This window comes from Catharus ustulatus, chromosome 12, assembly GCF_009819885.2.
Source record: "Catharus ustulatus isolate bCatUst1 chromosome 12, bCatUst1.pri.v2, whole genome shotgun sequence".
NCBI classification, from domain to species: Eukaryota; Metazoa; Chordata; class Aves; order Passeriformes; family Turdidae; genus Catharus; species Catharus ustulatus.
The window spans coordinates 5031974-5057425 of record NC_046232.1 but is presented as its reverse complement, the minus strand read 5'-3'; the positions used below and the strand labels follow the sequence as shown (position 1 = coordinate 5057425).

At 41.9% G+C, this 25452-nt stretch overlaps 1 protein-coding gene across 4 annotated transcripts in view; it reads right to left on the bottom strand.

Moving 5' to 3' along the window:
- RORA (RAR related orphan receptor A) overlaps positions 1-25452 on the bottom strand; it is a 353631-nt gene that overhangs the window by 24743 nt on the left and 303436 nt on the right. For all 4 annotated transcript variants that reach the window (XM_033070470.1, XM_033070473.1, XM_033070471.2 and 1 more), the window contains one exon: positions 4458-4543. In XM_033070470.1, coding sequence (XP_032926361.1) covers positions 4458-4543 — 86 coding nt within the window. The remainder of the gene's footprint in view (positions 1-4457; positions 4544-25452) is intronic.

Below are 25452 nucleotides of genomic sequence, written 5' to 3'. Positions count from 1 at the left end.
AGCACGTTACAAGTCACAGCTTGGTCCCTGTGTTTCAGACTCCTATTTATACACAACAGAGTATATAGGTCTTCCTTTGCTGCCACAAAATCAGGTTTGGGGAAAAAGAACGCAAGAACTTTTCATCTGCAAGTCAGTTGGAATAACAACTTGTTAAAAAAGGACTTTGAAATGTAAATAGCAGTTTTTGCAAAGTCTATTAATAGTTTCAGTGACTCCTCTGCTCAGCAGCTCAGCATTGGAGATGTTAGTGTCTGAGCTGGCTCCTGAGCCAGCTGTGCTTCCCTCGTGTCCCAAATGGCACCTCACAGCTCCCTCTCCATCACGCATGGGCTGAAAAGCTGAGCTCATGTTTGGTCTTCTGACAAATTTTCATTTAATGAATTGATTCCTACAGTTCATTAACATACCCACTTCCACTTCTGTATACACATATGTCTTAATTAGCTGCTCATTGGCTGTTTAATTACAAGAAAACAGCTGACAGCTGCCTTGCTGCATCCTAATGGCAGACGTTTTGGAACGACTGTATGCAAGCCTGTGACAACAAAGGCTTATTCATAATCCCATGATTTATGGCTAATACTTAAAGACTTCCACGTATCATTAAGTTTTGCAATATTCTGAGCAATTAACAAATAGTTGAGGGGGAGTCACTCTTTTACTGTTTTCTAAAGCAAACCAACACAAATTTTCTTCAAAGAAACATCAGAAAAATACACTGTAATACAAGACAGGCAAACATTCAAATTGGATTTTTAACCCTTTTTATGACCACTAGCACATATTTCAGTTGTATTGCTCTGACAATATTGTTTAATAAACTGTTTTAATAAAGTATCTGGTAACAAAGTCATAGTGTCACTGAAAGCAGCAAAACCATTCAGCTTTACATCAGTAATAAAGACACGAGTGAGCTTGTGTTTGTCAATGAAAGAAAGCAAGATGGGCAGAGACAGCACAGCAGGTATTGTTTCCTGAAGGAAAGAACCTGGACATTCTTTGCAGAGGCAATGAACAAGATCTTAAAAGACGCAAGAGACAAAAGCCAGTACTGATAAACCCTTGACAGCATCTGAAATGCCCAGAAATGCCCTGCATGGCTGGTTCTGTAAGACCAGCTGCATGCAGTCAGATAAAGAAAGGGATCACTACTGCATTGGTGGGTCAGCTGTGTATGAACTATGGACAGTAAAACCAAATAACTGCATTTGCAAATTAAATTATATAGTTCATTGTATGACAATGTGGAACTGAATTCAACTTGCAGCTAGAAGAAAAGAACATGGATGTGTACAAACCACTCTCCTTTCTCAGCATGGTCCTTCCTACAGCATAAAAGATTGTTAATGGATTCCCACAGCTAATGGTTGAATAAAGTGCTCCAGACAGATACCAGTTTTGTCAGTAGTGCTCCTACAACTACCCCCTCTTTGAAAATTTATTTTATTTATAATAAGCCACAGAAGCCCTCCAAGATAAAATGTAAAATACAGCCTGGCTAAAACCTCAAATTTTCAGTTAAGGGGGAGATGATGAAGGGGTGTTGTATTTTATTTTTTTAAAGGCAGATTCAAATTGAGCTAAATAGGCTGATGGGTTGGGAGTACTCAATGCCTGTGCAAAATACTGCCACTAACTTCATAAAAACAGCCAGCAACATCATAGCAAGGCAGGAAATGAAAACTTCCCAGGAAACACTAATGGGCTTCATTACAAATCTTTAAGTCTAATTACATGAAATGCAATGTAACAGCTCAACCTGGTCAAAAGACTTTCAATTCAGTAAAATGCAAGGGTTACAAAGCTGCAGAAGAGCAATGGGATCAGCAAAAGTCAATGTGACAAGAGCCCCTGGTCTGTGATTTCATCCACGATACAGATTAGGTTTTGAATAAATTATATTTCTGCTGGTTATCAGTATTTACAGAGTAACATTTAGGTTAACATTAGGATTAAGTAACATTAAAGTTCACACCAAACTGGAGTGAAACCAGTCCAAGCTGAAAACACCCACCTTGGCAGTGGCTGTTCCTGCCTGTAGATCATTCCTGACAGGCTTGGCTTGAGGGCAGCAGCACAGCTGTTCCCTTCTGACAGCCACAGCCCTGTCCTGCCACCTGATGCACGTGGGTGGGTTTGTGGCACCGCTGCAGAACCTTAATGAATTTCTCTGGGACTGTGCAGGGCACTGACTGCAGGAGCCAAGGCACAGCACTGGGAACAAGGTCTTTGTAGCCAAGTACTTTTTACAAAGGAAGCTTTAGCATAACACGAAGAGCAACATAAGCATGCTGAAACCTGCAGCAGTCAGAGCCACAGAAAAGCTGGGAAAAGAAACCCATACCAATCCACACCTGGCTGCTTTGGTAGAAGCCAAGCTATGCCAACCTTTCTACCAGCCAAAATAGTTTTGTTGGGTGAGACTTTGTTGACATTACTGTGGAGGAGTGTAGCACATGCAGAATCCATCAGCCACAGCAGGGCATTTTAAAAGCTTCCTAGGCCATGATCATGTTAATTCTTCCTGTGACTTATGCCCACTAGCACTACCCCAGTCTGTCACTACTTGCAGGTCATCTGGGCTCTGGCATTAAAGAAGACTGAGCTTCTTTAGGAGTGAGCTTCTCAAAGGAAGATAACTTGGTTAACTAAGTTGATACTAACTGGTGATAAAATTCTGTCTGAAATTGTATGGCTACAGAACTTGCCTGTGCTCCTTCAAGAGGAGGAGAAAATGCCTAAGTGATTCGCTGGACCACTGTCTGACTTCCCACACTCTGCTTTCAAAGGTGCAAATGGGTTTCAGTGTGCTGAGCATCCCTGCCTGCTTGCCTTCTCTTTTGCCCTTCTCACCAGCTGACCATTCTGGTGGAACTCTCAGGAGAGGACTGCACAGAGCTCCAAGAGAACTTGATTTACACAGCACTTGAAAGAAAATAATTTGTTCTAAAACACAGCATACTGCACACACATTTCTCACTAGGTGCATAAAGATGAAGGAAGGAAAGCACAGCTGGCAGCTTCCCTGTCCTTGTCCCCTCCTGTGTGGGGAGGCCCAGCCAAGCATCAGCACCACCTCACCCTGCTGTGTCTGCACTCAGGTTTGGATGTCATGGATCTCTCCCCAGGTACTCTGGTCCCAGATCATTTAAAGATTAAAGAGCTCTCAGACCCTGAATATAACTTGATCCTTGACAACACAGTCAAACAGCACAATTCTCACAACAAATGTCTGCACTTCCCACAGCTGAAATTTGACAAAGGCTGCTTAACAACATAAAGCTGGGGAAAGTCACCACTTTGTTATCAATGCATTTTTAGTGCACTTCTTGCATTTTCCATAGCAACAGCAGTCACAAAGGGCAGAGGGTGCTGTTCCCATACCATTCCAAGATTCTTACATTTAATTTCTTTCCTTCATTGCTACCAAAACTTCCATAAGACTGAGAGGACGTGTTAATGAAAACACAAAAATCTTCCAGGGAAAAACACAAAAGAGAACTTTAGAATGTGAATGCAAGAAAGCTAATTTTTGAAGATGGGTTGTAGTATCAAGCAAATCAGGAGAGTAAAAACTAATCATAATCATCAATTCTTCACACCTCAAGTAAAGATTGAGAAAACCTATCAGTATCGGATTGCAACATACATCCATGAAGAGAGCAACAAGCCAGAGCACGCTGTGCTCACTGTGTCACCCCAAGCCAGTGCTGTAATTCTGCACTAGGGATCAAAAGGAGTGATCAGCTTCACTCCCACCTAGTGTTGGCTCTGTCCAGTTTAATTCCTGATTGTGACAGATGCACTGAACAAAACAGAAATGTTTCTGGTGCAATCCTTGTTCACTAGATTTACCAAAGGTACAACTCCAGGAAAAACTTCAAAGCATAAACCTTACACAGCAGTGATTGCACTCCAAGGAACAGGCAGTGGTCTCAGCAAGACCTGAGCATGCTGAACACCAGGAGCATGTGCTACTGTGAAACACCATCTCCAGTGCCAAATAGAATAGATTTCCAACCACAGCAGAGTGCAAAAGAAAACAGAGGGGAGAGCTCTCACCTATTTCAACAGAGCTTCACAGCAATTTACAGAGCAAAACCAGACAGGGAGATTAAGGAAAGCCAGGCTCATCTTCCCTTGGCTGAATGCACTGAACAGGTTCTTGGTAGTGTGCTTGAAGTAGCTGCTTATGCAGAGAGACAATGTACAGCACACCTAGCACAACTGTGTGGTTTTGAGGATTGTCCTAAAATCTGCAGCAGTGTAATTGTGTGTGTGTGTGTCACAGAAACATCCTATTTAAAGCCCAAACAAAACCAGTACTTCAGAATCTCCTATGATTTTATATTCAACTTAGGAGCAATGCTTGCTCTTTAAAAAAAAAAGAAGGAAAATAATCACTATCAAAAGGTTAAATGCTTCTTTTCAGACATAATATTTTAGAAGCTTACCTTGCAGCCTTCACATGTAATGACACCATAATGGATTCCTGATGATTTGTCTCCACAGATCTTGCATGGAATAATTTCAATTTGAGCTGCAACAGAAGCACGCAACCAGTTAATTACATTTTCTTTGAAACACCTTATAAAAGCATTCCCTGATCAGCATTTGTACAGTGAAAACTAATAACCTGCTAAACATTATACTGCATTAACTATTCATTGCTGAACTGCAAGGATCCCCTAGAGCTTTGGACTAAATTATGGCTGCTCGTTATATAATAGCTTTTGGGTTATTAAAATGGGTCATTTGAGAAGGTATTTAAGAACCCACAAGAAGGCTAGAATCAGCATTTCAAAGCCAAAAAGAATAGGAGAGTTCACATTTTGGCCAAAGAGCTAAGATGACACTAGAAAGGTTTCTTCCAACTATATTCATGCAAGATCATAACAGGTAATTTTAAAGCTTGCCCTGCCTGGAAGTAAATGTACCACCTTTACCACAGCCACCAACATCCACCCAGCCCACACAACTGGCCAAGCCTAAAGAGAAGTTATGAGATGAAGAGCAACTCCTTTTTGCATGAGAAATCCAAAATTTATCTATCTCAATCGAAAGGGAATTATCTGTACCTATTTATGTATTACCTACCACAGAACAAACAAGGCAGGAAAATACAGCTGCACTCAGTTTACTGAAACCAGAGGAGGTGGCACAGTCTGGAAAATGCCATACAGTTATTAAGGCACAAAAGCCCTGATAAATATAATTTCATACATACAAGCTCACATACTGAATTCAGTTTGGTGCGTGACTATCTCTAAATCAAGCACCTTCCCATGTGAATACATGGGTCCAAGAAGAGACTTCTGCATGCTCAGGGACACCTCTCAACTGCTTCTAGAGAATACAAAAGGCTGCAGTTGTTTGGCTGGCAAGTTTGGACAGACTGTGCACAGTCAGTGCTTTAGTGATCGAACACCAACAGGGCACATATCACACGTGCCTGGCAGTGCTCACAAACACAGACCACACATTGCGAGGTGACTGCAATCCCAGGAAAGCCCTTGCTCTGCCACAGTGTGTTAGGATGAGCTGCATCAGGTTTCTGGAAGTGGCTTAGTTGGAACAGTGCAAGTGCAACTCTTGCTGTGTCCGTAACTGTGACACATTAACAAGTGCTGTTCACCTCCTTGAAGAGCTTAAATCCATTCACAAGCTGCTCAACTGTTTAAGAGAGGTCCTCGTTCATCCAATTTATGGCTATCTAGTCTGTGACAACACACAAAATCACATCTAATACTACTGTCTTACAACACATTAGCTTAACTTCAGTTGTACTCTGTTCTCAAAAAGTCATGTCCACTCTAAAAACATTGCATTTTGCATGCCATTGAATCCCTAACTGGCTGCGTATTATTAATCAAGAATCATCTACTGCGTGCTCCATTTCATTGCAGCACAACACAGCTCAGGATCTGGCCCAAAGCATAGGATAATTATAAAGTAGAAGCCCAGAAGACTTGTAGCACAGCACCAACTGTGCTAAAATATTCCTTCAAAATACTCTCCAGGTGACATCAAGTGCAACAATAGGGCAGCTGAGCTGCACCCAAATGGGACCTATTTGCTCCCAGGAACCCAGCAGCAGCTGAAATACTCTGCTGGGGAATGCAGTGCCCGACAGCTGCTATGAACTCCAGGGCTTTTGCCAGGCAGTTCCGTATCAGCAGCTTTCCAAGAAGTCCCATACAGCAGGACACCACATGTATCTGCTTCCATCATAAGGACCTTGGCATCCCTGACCTTTAAACCCCACCATCCTTGCAGCAATAAAATACCAGGCTGAAATTCAGATGTCTGTTTAGGACGCTTAAGGAAGGAAATTCTTCTTCCCCAAAAATTTCACTTTGCTTTCAGCTAACTCATTAAACACAATGGAGCGGGAAGCGAACTAATAAAAGGAAAAAAGAATGTGTGTGCTGTTTCATTAATGTGCTATATGAATTATTACTGGAGCCTCATATGTTAATAAGCTTGTAGCAGAAAGGGTGGCATAACCTCCCCTTCACATCAACAAATTGGGGAACAGACTGAAATTCACAGAAGCTCAGAATTTGAATCATGTTCAAATTCAGAGAGCAATCCTGTGGGCAGATTCCAGAATAGCTCTACCAAATCCCAGTTGTGCCTTTTCAACATATGATTATTTTTCTCCTCTGCTGCAGTGAATCAGCAGCCTTCTGCAGCTCCTTGGACAGGGTAGTGACAAGGCTTATCTCCACAGCTACATGGCAAGGTATTTTTTACATTTCACTTTTATATACACATAATTACTGCCTTATTTTGAATAAGTATGATATAATTGGATCTAGTTTATCTACAATCTCCAGCATGTAAGTTAAATCACCCATGAAGCCTGTCTATGCAATCCCTATTTCTTAAGCAACAGGACATTTGCAGAGTGTTTCTGAAGGAATGTAACATGCCTTCAAAGCGATGGCCTAAAGCTAGGTTAGCAATAGTCTAAAAGGTGCCATAATTAGTCCCAAATGCATTTTCCAGGGTGCTTTGCTGGTATAAGAGAATCTCCACAGATTCACAGGCTCCAGCTGTGCCAGCATTTGCCCAACATAATTTTTATGAATGCCGGCACCAAATCAGGTATCGTTTTAGAACTCCTGATTTCTTCAAATTTACATCTTCAAGATACTTACTTTCAATTAGGCACACAGGATTTAAAACTGCAACTTATGCTGCACTCTGAGATGCAGGACAATGGATGAATCTCAGAAGCACAAATCACTCGGGACTGCCACAACCAATTGTAATACAAATTAATGCACAGAGAGATCAGATCAATTACTGCTCCACTGCAGTGCCTTTGCAAATCAACTCATTGAAATGGAACCCCTGTCGCAGGTTCATACACTTCCCATACAGCATGAAAGGACTTAAGATACTTTAAACTTACTAAATGCAAATTGCCTGTGCCAAGATTATGCATTTTTTCTTACAAGGGTGAAAATATTTTCCCCACTTTTAACTTTGACATGCAAATATGTACTTGCTAAAACCTTGTTCTTATGCAAACAACGCAGGTGGGAAATATTTTTATATGTCAAGAATATGTTCCGACTTGGTTTCTCACATTCCCAGAGTTACTTAAAGCTTCCTACTGTGCTCAAATTAATTGTACCTGTTCTCTGCTTACATTTATTTATATGATATATTTTTCAAGATTACACAGAATACTCTAATTCATGCTTTAGACTAGAATTAGCCCAAATTACAGTTTACAATTTCTGTCTCCTGGGGTGGTGCTCAGGCTGATTCAGGAGGTTCATGCATGAGCAATTTCTTAAATACAAACTGCGGAAAAAAATAAACTCTTGTGGTTGCTTAGGAACCGCCACAGATACCCAGGTGACAGATGTAGTTTGTACTCCCAGATTAAAGGCCTAGGACTCTTTCACACCCTGAAATAACAGTGCTCCACAATCCTACCAAGGCTGTCCTGTGCCAAAGGAAGCAAAGTGGAGGAATAAAAGCCCAAACAAACCACCAAGAGCAACAAATGGAAGCTCAAGCACCGAGACCCACAGAAAGGGCTCCTCCTTCCAAGGGCTGGAGCAGCAATCCCTACAAACTGATGTCAAACAAGCTCATCTCCATAGCTAAGGGTCTCTGCCATCCACCAACACCTCTCAGTTAATGTGCCCTCACTTGGAGCCCTTTGGTATCACCAGACTGTCTGGTAGCTGTCCTCCTGCTGTAATGAAAAAGGAGAGTGGACCCTGATCTGCTCAAAATCAGACTGAACAGGAACTTGAGCCCAAGTATTACAGGGAAAAAGAAAAGCCAGAGTTTTCCCCCTGAACGTTTATTCTTCCCCCAGCCACTGTCTTCATACAGCAACTGTCTGAGGTAGTTCTGGTATGCTTAAATAACACCACTGCCTCCACCTAATTCCTAGGGAACATGCCAGCAGTCAGCCAGTGAGAGCACACAATGACATCTTCAGCTGCCACTGGAACAGGAGAATATGCCTTATTCCACCCTGCTCCAGGGGAGTTTGCTCCCCAAACCTGGAACAGTTTCACTATGTTTGTCTGCCTTTTTTAAGTTCCCTCCCCCAACCAAACCCGCTAGACAGCCTCTCCCTTTTTATTAATGCCCCACATCATGAAATGTTACTTTATTCCTTGTCCAGTTTGTGCAGTAGAGTGAGAAAACATAATTCTGTATCTCTAGGGGAATGCACTGTACAAGCTCATCATAATCTTTGATTTCTCTCTTTCTAACTCGTGGGGCAGACTCAGATCAGGGCAAGAGCCTGTACAGCCAAGCAAAGCCCAGGTCACCTTTCTCCCCAGTTCTGTTCCTTAAACAGAAACACGCTGAACCTCAGCACAGGAAAAAGTGTTACCACTTCACCTTGAAGAAAATTGTTTTCCAAAGACATAAGTTTTTTCCTCCCCATTAACATTTGTGAATAAAGTGCTTATTTCTAGTGAATTGTCTTGGGGTAGAAAGAGGATTTTTCCTTTCCTCTCTCTGCTTTCACAATGTCATTTTAAAATTGTACATGCACAGAAATAAATTTCTTTTCCCAATTCACAACAGGTAGGAAACCTCAGATTTAGTAGCCTAGAAAGGGCTCTTAAGTGAATGCAAAAATTGGTCCTATGTCTGCCTTTTAGGGGAGATCCACCCAGCTGACCTGAGTGCTCTAGAAAGTTGGGTAATCAATGAATTTAATTGTCTTGTCTGCTCTAGACTGAAGGCAGGAAGAAAAGAAGGGAGAAGGGCATATGATTCATCTTACGCATAACAACAACATGAACCCCTGAGTGGAGAGGCCTCCTCTTCACTCAACAGTGAAGGAATTTAATGATATTTTAATTCCAAGCCTAACTTTTAGAAGGTGAAAGTCAGGTAAATCCTACTGTGTCTTACTATTTCTGAATTTAAAAATTAGCATTTATTGGAAAGGAAAACCTGTGCAGGAGCTGCTCCCTTCCCCCAGGGTACCTGGGGTCCCAACTGCCTGTGCTCACTGGCACCACTGAGACACGAGCACTTCTAAGGAGCTCCCGGTCACAGCTCCTAAGGCAGCAATGTCCAGAAACTCCAGGTATACACTTTTCCACCCAGTATAGACAAACTTAAGCACACACTGCTGAGTCTTCCAGACCAGTCTCTACTCCTTAAGGCCTCTATGGACACTCTGCATCCTTGTCACATGCATGGCTTTCCAGGTAAGGCATCCCCAGCTGAGCACAGCGCACAGCTGAGCTCAGGACGTGCCCTAAGGCTCCAGAGGGGTACAGACAAACAGCCAGGGCTGCAGCTGGGACCTTCTGGGGCTCAGGACACTGCTTGAGGAGCAATCCCTTCCCTGCTGCAGCAACCCTTCAAAGCCCTTTCCCTGGATGTGGCTCACCTGTGCCCAACCCCTCTGGTGTGCAGGACTGTACAGCCGGTTCAGAAGGGCTCTGAAATGAATATGATACACGCACAAATTGGGCCAACCTGCTTCCAGAGGGATATGGTTTGTGCCAGACATTCCTGCTAGTGCTGTTTGTAAGTATATTGATTAAATTAGGAGGCATACATATTCAGTGACATATTCATACATATTCATTGGCTCAAACAAGGGTACTGCATGTAATGTGGTATTTAAAGCAACATGATATCTGATCACAAACTGAATTAACACAGAATGATTTTACTATATAATATTCTAATCTTCCTGCATTTTCAGCTTCATTACCTAAATAATTTGCTCTGTCATGTACCCTAAGTAATTTGAGCTGGCTGCAAATTACTCTCCGAACACCTGCAGCTTCCAAACGCTGCAGTTCCACTGAACCGAGCGCTGGTGGCAGCACAGCTCTGCCCACCCCATCCATGTATGCTGTGAAGTGACCATCTCCACTCTCATACCCTGGAACACTGAAACCCCGTGAGCTTCTGGGGATGATGGGTGCTTGGGAGACATCTGAGGCCATTTTAGAACACACAGTAAGTGTCTGACCAAGAGCCCAGCCACTCCTTGTGTGGAGGTGTGTTTATTCCATACACAATCCTTACCATAAAGGCATTCTGAGCTAGCCCCACTTGTGACTGCAGTGACAGACCTGGCAACAAATAGCTCCAGAGAAAAGCTAACTAAAGAGATTTTGTGTCTCATAGTTGGATTTTTATGGGGTTGGGTAAGGTTGAAATTCCAGCAGAAGCCTTCCCAGCACATGGGATATTTGCATCTTCCTCTCTGTTACAGATTCTCCTCCCTAGAGCTGAGCTCGGCTGCACATTGTCTCTCAGGGGGGTATCAGATGGGGAAATTTCTCAGATTTTCAATTTTCACATCTTTGGAACCACTGATGCTCTCAAACTTGGCTGAAATGTTTTGGAAATGGGGAGGATTGGGGTGATGGGCAGAAAACCAAACACAAACAACGTTTCCAAGCCCTGTTTCCTTAGGAAATCATACTGGTAATAAAATAAATACTGAGGTTATACTGGTACAAATCCTTTGAAGTCTGTGGGTGTGATGGGTGGAGTAGAAACGAACATGGCCACCAAAGTATTAATTAAAAGTAAAGTATGAGCAACACCTTAAACACACAAGACAGAATTGCTGCAATGCCAAGATGAGCTCTGCTGGGCCCAGGCACATCTGGATCCCTCAGCAGGTCACTGACACTGCCCAGCATCCCCAAATGCTGGAAACATTCATATTAAAGGAGATACAGGATAAACAGCATGGCACCACCTGAGCACTTCTGGGGCTTGCAAGACTGACTTTGAAGAATCAGTATAAATTCCTTCAACATCTGGTTGATTTGGACACATGGAAGAGAACAGTGCAGTAAGAGCTCATATTCCCGTGCCAGGATCACTGATGTTTAGGGTTATTGTTTTTCTTTTAAGCCACACAAAATATTACTGACACATATTTTAATTTAAAGAACTAGAGCTTTGCTATCGCATGAAGCACTGGCTTCAACAAAGACACCTGAATGTCTAATGAAAGAATGCAAGATGGAAAATAGTTTGGGTTTTCTAAAAGGCAAAATTGTTCTAGTGAAGTTGTTGTGGTGAGGTCTCTATTTTTAATGATATATTCAAACAGAAAATCACTGTAAACCCTTAATATCATAATATCACCATAATATTCTGAAATCCTATCAAGAAAAATCAAAACTCATCCCAACACAAACAGTCTAGGACTTCTGCAAGTGTTCAGGAACACAAGCTAAACCTGATCTAGTGTTTTTAGAGGAACTCCGAGATGTTTGCTCCCTCTTGTTCATGTGTACAACACCACATGATTCTAATTTCCTTCTGTATAACACTCATATCTCTCCACTGTCTTACCTTCATCCATCCAGAAATATTCTCACTATTTCCTGACTGAGCAATGATTGCAGCTGAAAGCGAGATGATTTGATTTTCCTTGTTGAAGGAATGACACATAGAGACAACTGCAGCTTGGGACTCAGGCCACATTATTAAACCACGCCACAGACCAAACTGTAACATCAAACCACTGAATTCCAAGCCTGGGCTCAACCAAAATAGCCAGGCCTGCCACATTCAAAGGTGCTCTGTTATCCATGAGCACAGATGAGCAGTTCTTGGGACAGTCAATCCCTTGGTACATCAGGGGCACTCAATTACTATCTCCCACTCCACAAAATCTATGGAGTTCACCAAGCTCCAACTTTGTTACTGCTTTCATGAACTTAGCCACAAATAATGAAGATGGCAGAAATATACACCAAGAGATGTACAACTGCAACAACTTCTTCCTTTTGTCCCTCACCAGGCACAACAGACACAGTAACAACACACAGCAGCCAAACTTTGAAGATTAATGATTTCCACATGGTCAGGACAGACTTCCAAATTTTGTAAAATACCAGTTTTGTTTCTGCCACGTTTTGGCTTCTCACTTTCTTGGTGGCTCAGGTGCTTATGAATAAACATTTAATTATTTCATTTGCTTCTTCTCTGATTGGAAATTAACAGGAGTTACACTGGCTACAATGAACACAGCTTGGGCATAATTAATTTCACCAGACTAAATTGAATTCTTCTTAAATAATGCAATTCAGAAAAAGTTTTTCATAAGAAAACACAGTGACACTGAAATAACGTGATCTTCTAATGAAATACAACATAGTTGTAAACAAAGCTCTGAACTGCATGTCAAGAAATCGGTGCTGCAGAGACTATCATCTCACTAGTGCTGCTATGCTGTGAGCATGGGGATGCTAGCTGGTGTTTCGTTTCCTCTACCTATACAAGCAGCATAATTGTCCTTTATCTCTACCTCTAGCTACCTCAGATGACTGTGCTTACTGCCAGATCTTGGGTTTTGGTCTTATGATTCTAGGGACTAGTGAGCAGAGCTCCAGCCCCACAAATCTGCAGCATTCTGCATCTCTGAGAAACAAGCTGCTACAGAGCTGCACAAGAGAAGTGCTGGTGATCTGAACTTACTTACTGTCTATTACTTTCCTCTTTCACTATCAAAAGCAAAGTTTAGAGGTCTAATGACACACATACAAAAATTTCTCTTGATAAAATGACACAAAATTCAAGTTTTGGGAGTAACATAGGTGTGAGCTATTACCACAGAAACTGCCAGCAATGACTTTTGCTGCCCTAATTTGCTACTACTTTCATCCATTAAGTAGCAAGCTGGGGTTTGTATGAATCCATCATATTTGTTTTTACAGGATTCTAGAGTTCACTTATGTTTTGACATTCTTAATTTCTTCCTGCAGATGATTACTAACCTGGAGCATTTGTCAAGACAAACACCTGTAGCAGGGCACAAGCACAGCTCTATTGTGATCCAACCTGTACCACTGGGCTGCCCAAACCAGCCAGTGCATATGGTCTGTCAAATGAAAAATAACAGAGAATGGAGCTGGGGGCCAACATGTGTGCACCTTGAGGCAAAGTGGCCTTGAATGCTCAGTCACACTGAGGTTTCTTGTAGTCTTTGCCACTATGTTCTCTTGCATTGGGAAAAGCAAATCTACACCAATTTCTCCTTCCTGGTGCCTCTATGCTGGTCTTTCATTATCTACCACTAATGGAGAGGAAAACAAGAAGTGAAATCTGCAGGAGAATAGGATTCATTTACTTGCTGGAATCTGCTAGACAATATGAAATGAATTCTCCCCCTTTCCTTCAAAAAGAAACCTGTACTGAAAAGCTTAAGTGTATTTGTACTTCTGCCCCATTTCCTAAATCACTGGAAGAAACTAATAAAAACTTGACTTAAACAAAGAAAGCCTTGAAGAAACACAGCATTTTACAGTGAAAAGTCCAAATTACCCCAGCATTTTTTTCACACATTAATGCACAGAGCCCCTATTTGATGCAATTTCCTACTCTCAAGTGTTGGACCCAGTCTTCTGAATACTGGAACTTGTTAACTCCAATACTGTCCTCCCACCTTTTCTTCCCTAATCAACTGCACTGGCTTAGGGGAAAATCTGGAATTTTTGTTTATTTGCCTGTGGTAGGACACCAAAGAACTTATCAACCACTCACCAATGTTAAGCAGCACTTCAGCAAGTCAGTTAGAACACAGCTATACCAGCTCAACAAGCTTTCCCTGAATTAGTTTTCCTAGGCTGCAAGCAGCCTTAAATGCCCACTTCTCAGAAGGCAATCATTCTGGCCCTATTTCCGAGTGCCGAGTTTCTGCATGCAGGAGCGCCAGAGGTGCTCGTTTGGTACCTGAATTACAGCAGGTTCGCTAAGGAAAGGTCTCTTAGAACAGCAGTAAAGAGTCTCTGACCTCCTTTTATACAACATGAAAGTTCCATCACTGGATTTGTTAAGAAGCTACACACACTTGTGCTATCCATTTGCAAAATTGCATCTCAGTTCAGCGATCTTATCAGGCTGCCTACCAGAACAGACCATACCACAGCCACAGGTACGTGATTAAAAAAAATCAACAAAGAAATAACAAAACCCAGCCAACCACACCGACCTGACAAAAACAATCATTTGCAACATAGTGTCAAATTTATTTACAATTACAACTACACCTTCCTTTAGCAAGGGATAGGCCCAGAACGTGAGGGAACTGCAATAATCCTACACCACCAAATGACTGCGGGTAGGTACCACTGCAGCCTCATCACTCATGCAAACGTGCACCGAGCCTTCAGACCAAGCATTGACAATTCCTGACAACTTAGAAGGCCATCTCTGATTAGCAACCCATGCCCACTACATGTTCTCCGATGGCCACAACGCTTTCCTTGGTACTTTCCATTTGGCCAAGTCAAGTTCCACTTTAACAGCTCATTGCTGGGAGAGACAACGGCACTCTGAAAACAGGAATATGGAACTAACTCAGCAGAGGTGACAAAGCAGTGGGAACCCAAAAAGTGTCCTTTCAGTGTTTCCCATGATTTTGCCTTGTCCTGCTGTTTGGCTGGGCTGCATGGATTTTATAAAGAGCTTGGCCTCTGCAGAAATTGCAGGATCTGCCACTGTGCAAGGAGAAATGGGACCCAGCGCGATTAAGTTAAAGCCAGAAAAATGTGACTGGTGCAGAAACAACATCCCTACAAGAGAGCTGCACTTTGATGCAAAAACATTCCATACCTGAATTTAATTCTAGAAGAAAAAGTTGCAGGGGAAACAAAAAAAGCATTTTACCCAGACTAGAAACTCTATCATTCTGATGTGACTACATCTGCATTTTAAAAATATTTTCTTTTTGGCTGTAAATGAATTTTATGTCATTAAAAAGGCTTCCTTTGATGCTGTATGCCAAGCAGAATCATTAGTTTCTCACAAAGGTGCACTCTAAATGTCTAGTTTAAATTTTCAGTTTCGGATGATTCATTTAAGAGATTAACAATAACAACCAAAACCAGCTCCAAAAGTCTAAACAGTAAAAAGCCTTTTAGCTGCTTTTACTCACTCATTTATTAACTCCCTCCAACACCTCCTTCCTGGATTCATCACCCAGCAGCCAATACTGAGCATGAATTCTTCAATTCCATCTGTGGTTAATGGCTCTTGCAAGCAAATCACAAACAGATGCCCTCAAACCTCAAACAAGAGGTTCTCCTCAAGTCCATACTCTACATCCTTCTAGCCTGACACAGGGTCACTTGTTTTTAACACAAACATGTTTTCCACTACCATTATTTCCAGTGCTTGTGTGTGATTTTGTCACAGCTCCTCTTCGTGAGTCCTCTGCAGCGGTCATCAGAGGATGAGTGAAACTGAGGGACACCAGAGGAAGCCACATCCTCAGCTACTCCTCCAGGTTTTGAAGGGGGAGCACAAAACAGATTAACTATACCCATGTTTTCTACATTTCTAAGAAAATATTACTGAAGTTCAAAACCAAGCAGTGGTTTACAGCTGATGTTTCCTGACACATACTAAGACACCAGCAAATACAGATATTAGAGATATTAGAGAATGCTTTATTAGAGATTTTTTAATAACAGAAGGTCAAATCTCTGCTGAAAAAATATACCTGATTTTTCTCTCCAAGAAAGACACCTCATTCTGCCCCTGCCCCACCTCAGAGGGAGCAATATTAACATATATGTGGCATCAGAAGGATTCCTCAGATGTTCTCCTGGAAAAGGGCATAGGAAGGTAATGCTATGACCCATCCCCAAAAACTGCACCAGAGAGAACATACAAGACGCTATCACTGGAGACAACAGGGCTTATTATTATTAAATCTTATGGGCTCTGGCTTACAACAAAATAAATGCACCATCAGTCTGTCAAACAGCTTCAAAAACATTTCTGTCATAGTTAAAGCTTTATTCCCAAACATTTTTTTCAAACCATACATTACAGTGATGTCCCCCACCAACCATGCTCACTCTTGATGTCTACATGTGATATACTCAGATGGTTTGAAAACCATCTTCATTTCATGACAAGGATCACAAAAGAAAAAAATGTAGCTGCCCACAAAGACGTTTTTCTTTCCACAAGCTTGTCATTTTTCTAAAGGTCTAGCAAAAAGCTCTTCCTTTGCCACAATCAGATTAGATGCTACAACCTTCATTAAAACCCTTTCTGCCTTCTCATTTCATAGCATTTAATTTCCTGCCTCTTGATGATTAAACCAACTGAAAGGTAGTAGATAAAGCAAGTTTGCTTGCTGTTCCAAACAGATATATTAATGCTTTACACTTAAAAAGCTTTCTAAGTGTCTTCAGAGGCTGATTAACAAACATTGTACATAAACCCAAGTCTGAGGTCAGACTGTGGCAGCAGATATGTGACTGAAACTTACTCCAACAGCTCTATTCAAGGCACAGAATACCTCCACCGCATACATTAAGGAAGATTAAAGTTAAGCTTCACATATTTAAACACTAACAAAGTCTACTTAATGGCTGTCTTCAAAATGACAGTGGCCTCCTAATCTGCTGCAGATAAAGAAGTGCCAAGATTAATGATTACATAAGTGCATCGCAGAGCCCAGAAACAATAATCAGCTCTTCTGTTATTTGTGTACAAAGGCTATTAGAGTCATCTGACATTCCAAAATCCAATTTAAAGTTGTTAAACCCCTTTCACGTACTTATTTGAGGTTGGAAAACCAAGAGGTTCAAAAAGGGAAAGGAAGGGTTTGATTTCCTAATTCTTTTCCCCTTACTGATTTTGCTCTAAGCCAAATCTCTCTTTAAGAATTACAAAAAATAAAATAAAATAAGCTTAAACAATGCTGGGAATAACCAATATTGCAGTTGAAGGAATAACACCAATAAAACCTTAACATGCTTAGATAGCAAAATTTAAAATAATGACTAGAAGCAAACTAAGTAACTGTTCCAGAGAAAAAGACCCCATCGAATTGAAAATCTTGTTAACGTTGTCTGTGCAACTCTGGCAATCTTCAGCAAACCAGGGTGAGCAAAGGAAGGTGCCTGAGCACCAAACACCCGTCTTGGTCCATTAGAGGACTCGGTGAGAATTCACGGACTGCGCTGACACAGGCACGGCGGTATCTGCAAGAGAGCAGCCTGCTCTCTGCACAGCTCGGCACAGACAGCTCTGACTGCAGCCTCTCCAAGCACCACACAACCAACTGCTTTCCCACAAAATTCCTTTAAAATCCAAAACCACCTCCTTTGTTTCTGACAGGTTAGAAACAAAACGAACAAAGTGTCTTCCCCCGTTGGCACAGCTGTCCCTGCTCTCGGCAGCAGCCCCGTGTCCGCTCGCTGCCTCGCCGGGAGCCACGCACCGCATGGATGGAACGGGGCACAGACCGCAGCTCCGAACGCACAGCTCCGCTCCTTCCAAAGCCACAGCAAGGGACGGGAGCAGGCCCCAGATCTCGGACGGGGTGGGACCAGCGGACAGACCCAGGGGCAGCTCTGTGACTCAAGGCCCGCGGCCAGCAGCCCCTGCAGGACCAGGCCTCCCGGTCCGCCTGTCGGGACAGCCCCGGCACGGCAGGGCCAGCGCTGGACACACAGCCGAGCTGTGAGGGGCACAGCCACAGCTGCTCTCGCCCTCCCCGCAGCTGACACCAGGAGTAGGGCAGCCCGAGTGGCCAGCACAGCACAAGAGAACCATCGTGGACTACACTTCCAGAGGTTTCTTCTTTACAGCTACAAAGGGCTTTTCTAGTGTAAAGGCAATTAAATGATAACTGCATCTGTGCAGAGGGTATTCAAAATGCTAATACCCCCACCCAGATAAGTTGTCAACTTTGCCTGCCTATTTATCTCCAGCTCTTAGAAATTATTGCCATGAATGCTCCACTGCCTTCTTCCATTATCTTTGCAACCCTGCTTCTTCCTCACAAAAAGGCAAAGAGCAGAGCACGTAAGAGCTGCACCACTCCAACCACCCTGGGGAGTAAAGTGATACAAGCAAAGAACTATTAGCTGATCTACTGCAGCAAAGCTACTGCCATATTCTGCAGCTCTCAAAGTTCCTTCAGCTTTTCATCTAACCTAGAGAGGTAAGGAAAGCTGCTCTGCCATCAGAGGCTCATATACTTGACAAATAACAGCAGTTTGCATCATGAATTATCTAACACGATTTACCACTTGAGGAAAAGAAAATCTATGCTGTTTGGTGCTGTGCCATTTGGCCACCAGACTCTAGAATTTTAATGTCTGTTATCTTTGCAATGGAGATAACACGAGACTGGTCCTGGATATTTAGCTTGAAAATTATTTCCTTACCTCAACACAAGACATCTTGTATTATGTAAGTCTCCAGTCACATGCATTATGTGTTTTCCAACGGGAAAAAAAGTCCACAAAAAGCCTGGAAAACTCACTACTGAAAACAAAGGAACTTGATGGAACTTACCATCAACACCTATATGAATGCCTTAGTACTTTTGTTTATAAAATTCACAAAATTGCAAAATGGCCACCAAAAAAATTCCCCCAAACAGGAAACAGTGACACATTTTTCAAACAAGTCTGACAGTTCAATAAGTTCAGTAAGGAGAACACAATCTTATGACCCAAAATACAAGTATGAACAAGAGAACATAGAATAAGATTGTTGATTCAAGTGTTGCTAAGTGCTTTTGATGGATTAAAATGAAAAATTCAACTTGCTTCACATAGCCAATACTACACCCTAAAGGCCAAATCACTCAAAAAGGTAGAGGCTGGCAATTAATGAATGTCAATTTGTGTTTCCCCAGAAAGGGATACTTGATAAAACTAGGAAGAAAATAACAGAAACAGCACCTGTATTTCTACTACAGTCATTTCATCCAAAGACAATCCAAACCAGTTTATGAACTAAGCTTCATCTTTGTCAGGACAAGACCACCTCGTAACCAGAGCTGAATGAAGCCATACAGTAACTCGGCAAGCGATGAACACAATCTCTCCACCCTTTCAAGACAGTCTTTACCCATATTCCTGCTGATGTTTCTTCCTATGTTTGTGTTCTGCACACATCAGAAAACAGCAACGAACACCAGTCAACTCCAAATTTTGCTGGAGTTTTAACACTGTACTATTTCAAAAGGCTCGCAGTCAGTTACTGTACTGTCCTTGATGAAGACCCAAACCATTCCACCAGAACTCCCCCCATCCTACTCTCTGAAGAGTACTTGCAGCATAACTTTGATTATCCAAAGCTTCCGGGGAACAAATGGAAACAGAAATAAGTGGGGAAGCAGCCAGAGGTCTTCTGAGAATAATGGAAGTGAAAGGAGAGGAAACAAACTCTCACAAAGAGCTGTTGGCTCAGCTCAGCCCTCAAGTTTCCCCATTCCTGAATGGAGCATTCATGAAATAAAATAAGCTTCTTTAAGTAAGCATTCCAAATGATTATAAAAACCATTTGACAAAGTGAAAAATTATTGTTCACTTTGGTAGTTGACTCCCCAGAGAGAGACAGGTGTTGCTCTTACTCTAGCAATTTCTTAACCAGTGGTACAGCTGTTAGCAATGATTCTAGTAGTGCCTCAGTGGTTAACAAGCAGCCAAAGTCTTTCCAAATCTGTACTTCTCCAAGTATTATTTGGAAAACATTGCTAGAAGACATTCCAAACTGAGTAAAAAATACAGATTTATCACAAGCCTATGTGTGGGAAGAATATCCACATAGAAGAAATCTGTTTTGGGAGTTATGAGTGCTTCACACAGAAACCACAAGTTTTTATTTATATTACTGCAGCACAAGCTAATGCCAATTAAGTAGGAGAGTCACTTTGGATTTAGCACAGAACCTGGCCCAGGGCACTGGCACAGAGAACAGAAATAAATACTAATCATGCTTGCTCACACTGAGAGGATTAGATAACTACAGACGTAGGAAATTAAAACCACAACAAGATGACCCCACGCTCATGATTTCCCTGTTGTAGCAGATCAGTCAATATGAATAATCGACAATGTAAATTGAAATCCTCAGATAAAAATAATGGTTTTACCGCTTTATTTCTCTTCACTTGCACACAAATTGAGTTGACTATCTCTGACAATGCCATGGTTTAATATTCTAAACACACTATCTCCTTTAACAATGCCTGGAATAGAAACAAGCTGCTGAGCCAGATCCTCAAGGGTGAAAATCAACATTGCTACACTGACTTCAGTGGAAGCACATCGATCTCCACCAGCTAAAGCTGTGGGCCCAAGTGGGCAATTAGGTTTCTATTATATGCTAATTTAAATAATGTACCACAGAACATTTGCTGTACAATAAGGCAAGGCTACATTCTGTGGAGAAGGGCAAGCATTTGCTGTGGCACAATGCTTAGGGATTCTGGTTTCAAAGAGCAGGATGGAGTTTCGGTACAAACTACTCCTCATAATAACATTTTTAAATCTACAATTACTCATACTATATTCCTTTAGGAAGCCTATAATTATTTGGTAAGTTCTTACCAATGTCTAGTCTAGATCATAATTGCTAACACTGCCTTCTTCAAAGGAACTAGTGACTAGGTTAAAATCTGGTTATGTTAGGTTCCTGCTACACAAAGTGGCTGTGCTCTAGATGTTATGATCTGTGTTCAGTTAAGGAAGAAAAATACAGATTTATGCTCCAGTCTTGAAATTCTGAAAAAGGCCTGAACAATAACAACCCAAATACAACAATCCCAAACACATTTCTTTTGATGCTTCTGAGGTTACCAGGTTGGAATAGAGGCTGTGGCTGACATAGGCTCTCAGTTTTTTTACACAGAAGTTTATGGCAGAGGACCATCTGCAACATCCTCTCACTTTCTTCAGCCAGGACTCACACTCCAACCACAAAATGAAAAAGCAGAAAAGTTGGGGAACAGGGTTCAGCAACAAAGACGGCAAAAAAGATTTGCAGGGGTCGTGGGGCAGTTCAAGTGAAAAGGTTAAAGATGTTAAAAATATTAACAACAGTCATTAAAAGATGTTTTGCTCTCTTCCGCAGCAATATTTCAAGTATGAGAATTCCTTTCAGTCTCCTTTAGATGTCATTGGCACCCTTCTTCCTGCCTTAGTCATCCACAACCAAGTTATATTAGCATGCCAAAGGCCCTACATGAATTTTTGTGGACTTTTGATTTAGTCAGGAGGAGGGCATCATTCTGCAGTTACAGGTTCTCCTGCACTGCAGTCCTTCAAATGAAGCAGCAGCATTTGGTACTTTGTTTTCAAAGCTGGACATTCACCTCAGGAAAGCAACTGGGAAGCCCTCTGAACACCTCTTGTGAGAGAGGGATCAGCAAAATAGGAGGATTCTCCCCCTGTGTCTGATTCATGTGAAGTGTCATGGCAGACAAGCTCCACTTAAAGACCAAAACCATGCACACAATTCCAACTGGTCTTCTTTTCTATGAAACCACTCAGGGCAGAAAGGCAAGGGAATGCAGGCTCACACAGGTCAGTCTGGTGCAGGGTGAGATGAGGCATTAAGTTCTGCACTTTACAAATGTACTTATCCTGGTAACTGTGCTTCTTCCCTGCTTGCATTTGCAACTACTCAGAAATAGTTTCACATCAAACAGAAAAAGGTTATACAGAAACAAGAAATTTTAATGATAGCAGCCACACACATAAAACTTGCCATGCAGGGAAGATGCAGAATGTCCCCAGAGTAAAGACTGATCAAAAAACCTCTTGTGTTCGGGATGCAGTTTATCTCTATGCTTTGGGTGGGCTCTGCAAACACAGGGAAAACTCAAAGCATGCGATGTGCACTCCAGAGAAAGAAAAAAACTAGAATTTATTTTGGTTAAGGTTTTCATAAACTTGACTCCACTAACTCCACAAGCATTTTTGCAAGGAGAAACCTCCAGGCACTGAGCAAAGCTGGCCTCGCCTCCCCTCCCTCTCCCTGCTTCAGCAGTGCCTCTACAGCTGCACTGCAAGAGCCAACTGCAGAACGACTCAGGTTGAAACTGTTCTTGGGGGATTAACTTTAACCTGAATCAGTTTCCTGACTTAATTCCCCACGTGACAGCGGAGATGCTGCTTGTGCTCACACAAGGGAGGGGTGCGTTTGTTTAGCAATGCCAGCTTATGGGAGGCTAAAATACACACAGGCCTTAACTCTTGGCCTGCTCAATTTGTTCAAGGAGATCTGGGGTAGCAGGCAGAGGACAAGGAACACACGGTTGATTTTCCAAGAAACAGAATAGTCTATGAATAAGTCATTGGTTTCTATGGGCAGTATTGCTGTGAATCTTTAAGCAAGCAACTTATTTCATGTGTCAATTCCTCAGCTGTAAAATGAGGACAATGCTTCCTTACATCACCAAAATGTCGTAAGTTGAAAATTAATGACTGAAGCACTTGGACACTCCAATGCTGAAGGCCAAGTCAGTCTGTAGCTACAAGAGCTGAGTGATTAGTGACAGGGAGGGGCTAAGGAATCAACGTATTATTTTTGGTGGACTATTTCCTTAGAGGATAAACGAGAGTAACTGCTACTTACTTGATTGGAAAGAATTGAAAGAGCTCTCTGTAGCTCCCTCATGGGTGGACACCTAAACAATTAAATAGCCATGACCTAATTTTAGTCAGAAACCTTATGTCACAAAGAATTTACAGGGAGGCGTCTTCCGTATGTGCAAAAGTAATTGCACTATGCCAATGTGCTAATTTAGCTGTACAACATTTAGGGATAGATTGTATCCCATTCTTCTTCCTCGTACTCCCAATTCCAAAATTTCTGATAAGAAGAGATAAAACTGCATGATACAAAATATCATAGGATTAAGACTGAAAGAAATTCTGTGAACACATTGCTTCCAGCATCGGCATGATGGAATCAGTTCCAGGAAAATTTACATAAACAGAAACATTGAGGGTGGTAGATAACATTATAATCAAATTCACCTTTTGTGTGATAGAGCTGAGGGAATTTCACTCAGTAGGTTTTGTATGATGCCCATACAGACCAGCTATACTAGAAGGCACTTCTTTTTTAAGTGCCATAATTATGCACACAGAGCCATCAAGTGACAGAAAACACATCCCGATTCTAAAAGAAGTTGCTCCAACAGCTTGTTTTCCTCATATTTACAACCTGTTCTCTTCTTCTAGCCTGAATTTTCCTGCCTTCCTTCAGAAACAAATGGGAAACGCTTCTTCCTCTCAAGCTAGCTCAGGATTGCTACCATAGGATTGAACAGGTGTGACTCCACATCCCTGTGCTTTAACAAGGACTGTGTGTGAGAGCCACAGAACTACCCCAGAGTGAGGAACACACTGAACTCCTGTAAAATGTTCAGGACTTATGAACACACTCTGAGTTAAATGATTGAACAGATTCATGAAGCTGGGCACATCTTTTCTGCTATTCAGTTCATACCTGTAGAACATTAGGATTAGAGGCTTCCTATCTGCAAGGATCTACTAAACACCATATTGTGCTTGGATACATGAATAGGAGCCACGTAAATACTTCGAGTGGTAAACAGTGTTTCAAGTCTTACTGAGCTTATTATGTCTCAAGAGCTCATTATGTCCTTGCTAGATTAGAAGCATATATTCAAAAACAAACACTTTCCTTAGGTCATGGAGATGCTGCTAGGGCTGGAACAACTCTGCTATGGAGACAGACTGGAAGAGCTGGGGCTGTTCAGCCTGGACAAGAGAAAGCTCCAGCAAGACTCAGAGCACCTTCCAGAGCCTAAAGGAGCTACAGGAGAAGTGGAGAGCTTTGGACAAGGGCATGAGGTGACAGCATAAGGGGGAATGGCTTCAAATTGAAAGAGGAAGGTTAGATCTGATATTTGAAAGAGGGCCTGGCACAGGTTGCCCAGAGCAGCTGTGGCTGCCCCATCCCTGGAAGTGTCCCAGGCCATGCTGGATGGGGCTCTGAGCAAGCTGGGACAGTGGAAGGTGTCCCTGCCCACGGCAGGTGCTTGGAGGGAGCTGGCCTTCCAACCCAGGCCTTTCAATAATTGTATGAATGCAGAAGAAGTATTGGCCTCCCAAAGCAGATCCTTCTGGTTGTATGGGCAGAGAGTTAACCATCCTGCAAATTGTACCCAAGACTCAAATCCTCAGTGTTACATCTGCTTTTCTTCAACTATTTATTTTCTGAATTTGTGTGGTTAGGCAATGAAATGTGAATCTCATGATTCCTGGCTATGACACAGGCTTCTTGTGTGGCCCAAGCCACATCCCTTAAGCTATGTTTCAGTCCCCTACTTGTGGAACAGGTAAAACGCATCCCTCAGTGATGTTTTATGCATAAATTAACTCACGGAAGCCAGTTTTTCAAAGCGTTCACTAATTAACATTATAGACAACCCTGCAGATAAAGAGATTGTCAGAGAGCTCTGTCTGGCAGCCCTGGCCCAGGGAAAAAACTCATTCCAGAAGTGATGATACAATCTGCATACAATTCCAGAAAACCAAGTTTACTGAATTCCACAAAATAAGTTTTTCCAAAATACTTTACTTCTTACAGGAGTACAGAGTCACACTGTAACACAGCATCAGGATTTCATACAACGTAGGGCATCTCCTACATTTAGTTGCACTTGGAATTAAATGCCATCACTTTTCAGCACAATTTGTATGTGCCATCTTGATGAACTTTCACAGAAGAAATTAAACATTTAGAAAACATTTACATTTGGAACAAAGACTTGAATGGTGGAAGCTCTATTTTTCACAAATATACATTTACAAGTTGCTGAAGAATGTAAAGATAGTTCTACAAATGCCATGTTGATTATCCTGCATTTCCAGACGCAAGCTCAACAGGGTAGATAATGCATTTTTCTGTTTATACACTGACAAGTACCTTCCTTGGGTTTAGGACAAAGTCCACAAGTAACTTTATTTTGCAGTATTCATAAACAGTACAATATCTAAGCACAAAACAAATTAAATAAAATACAGTTTTCATCCTAGGATGACCAGAAACATATCAGAAAGAGGACCAAGCGTTACTAATCCTTCTGCCTACACTGACTAAAGAGGGTAAAGTGGAAGGGACTAAACCACAAATGTTAGCTGTTTCCTTTTCTTCAAACGTTACAGGATATAA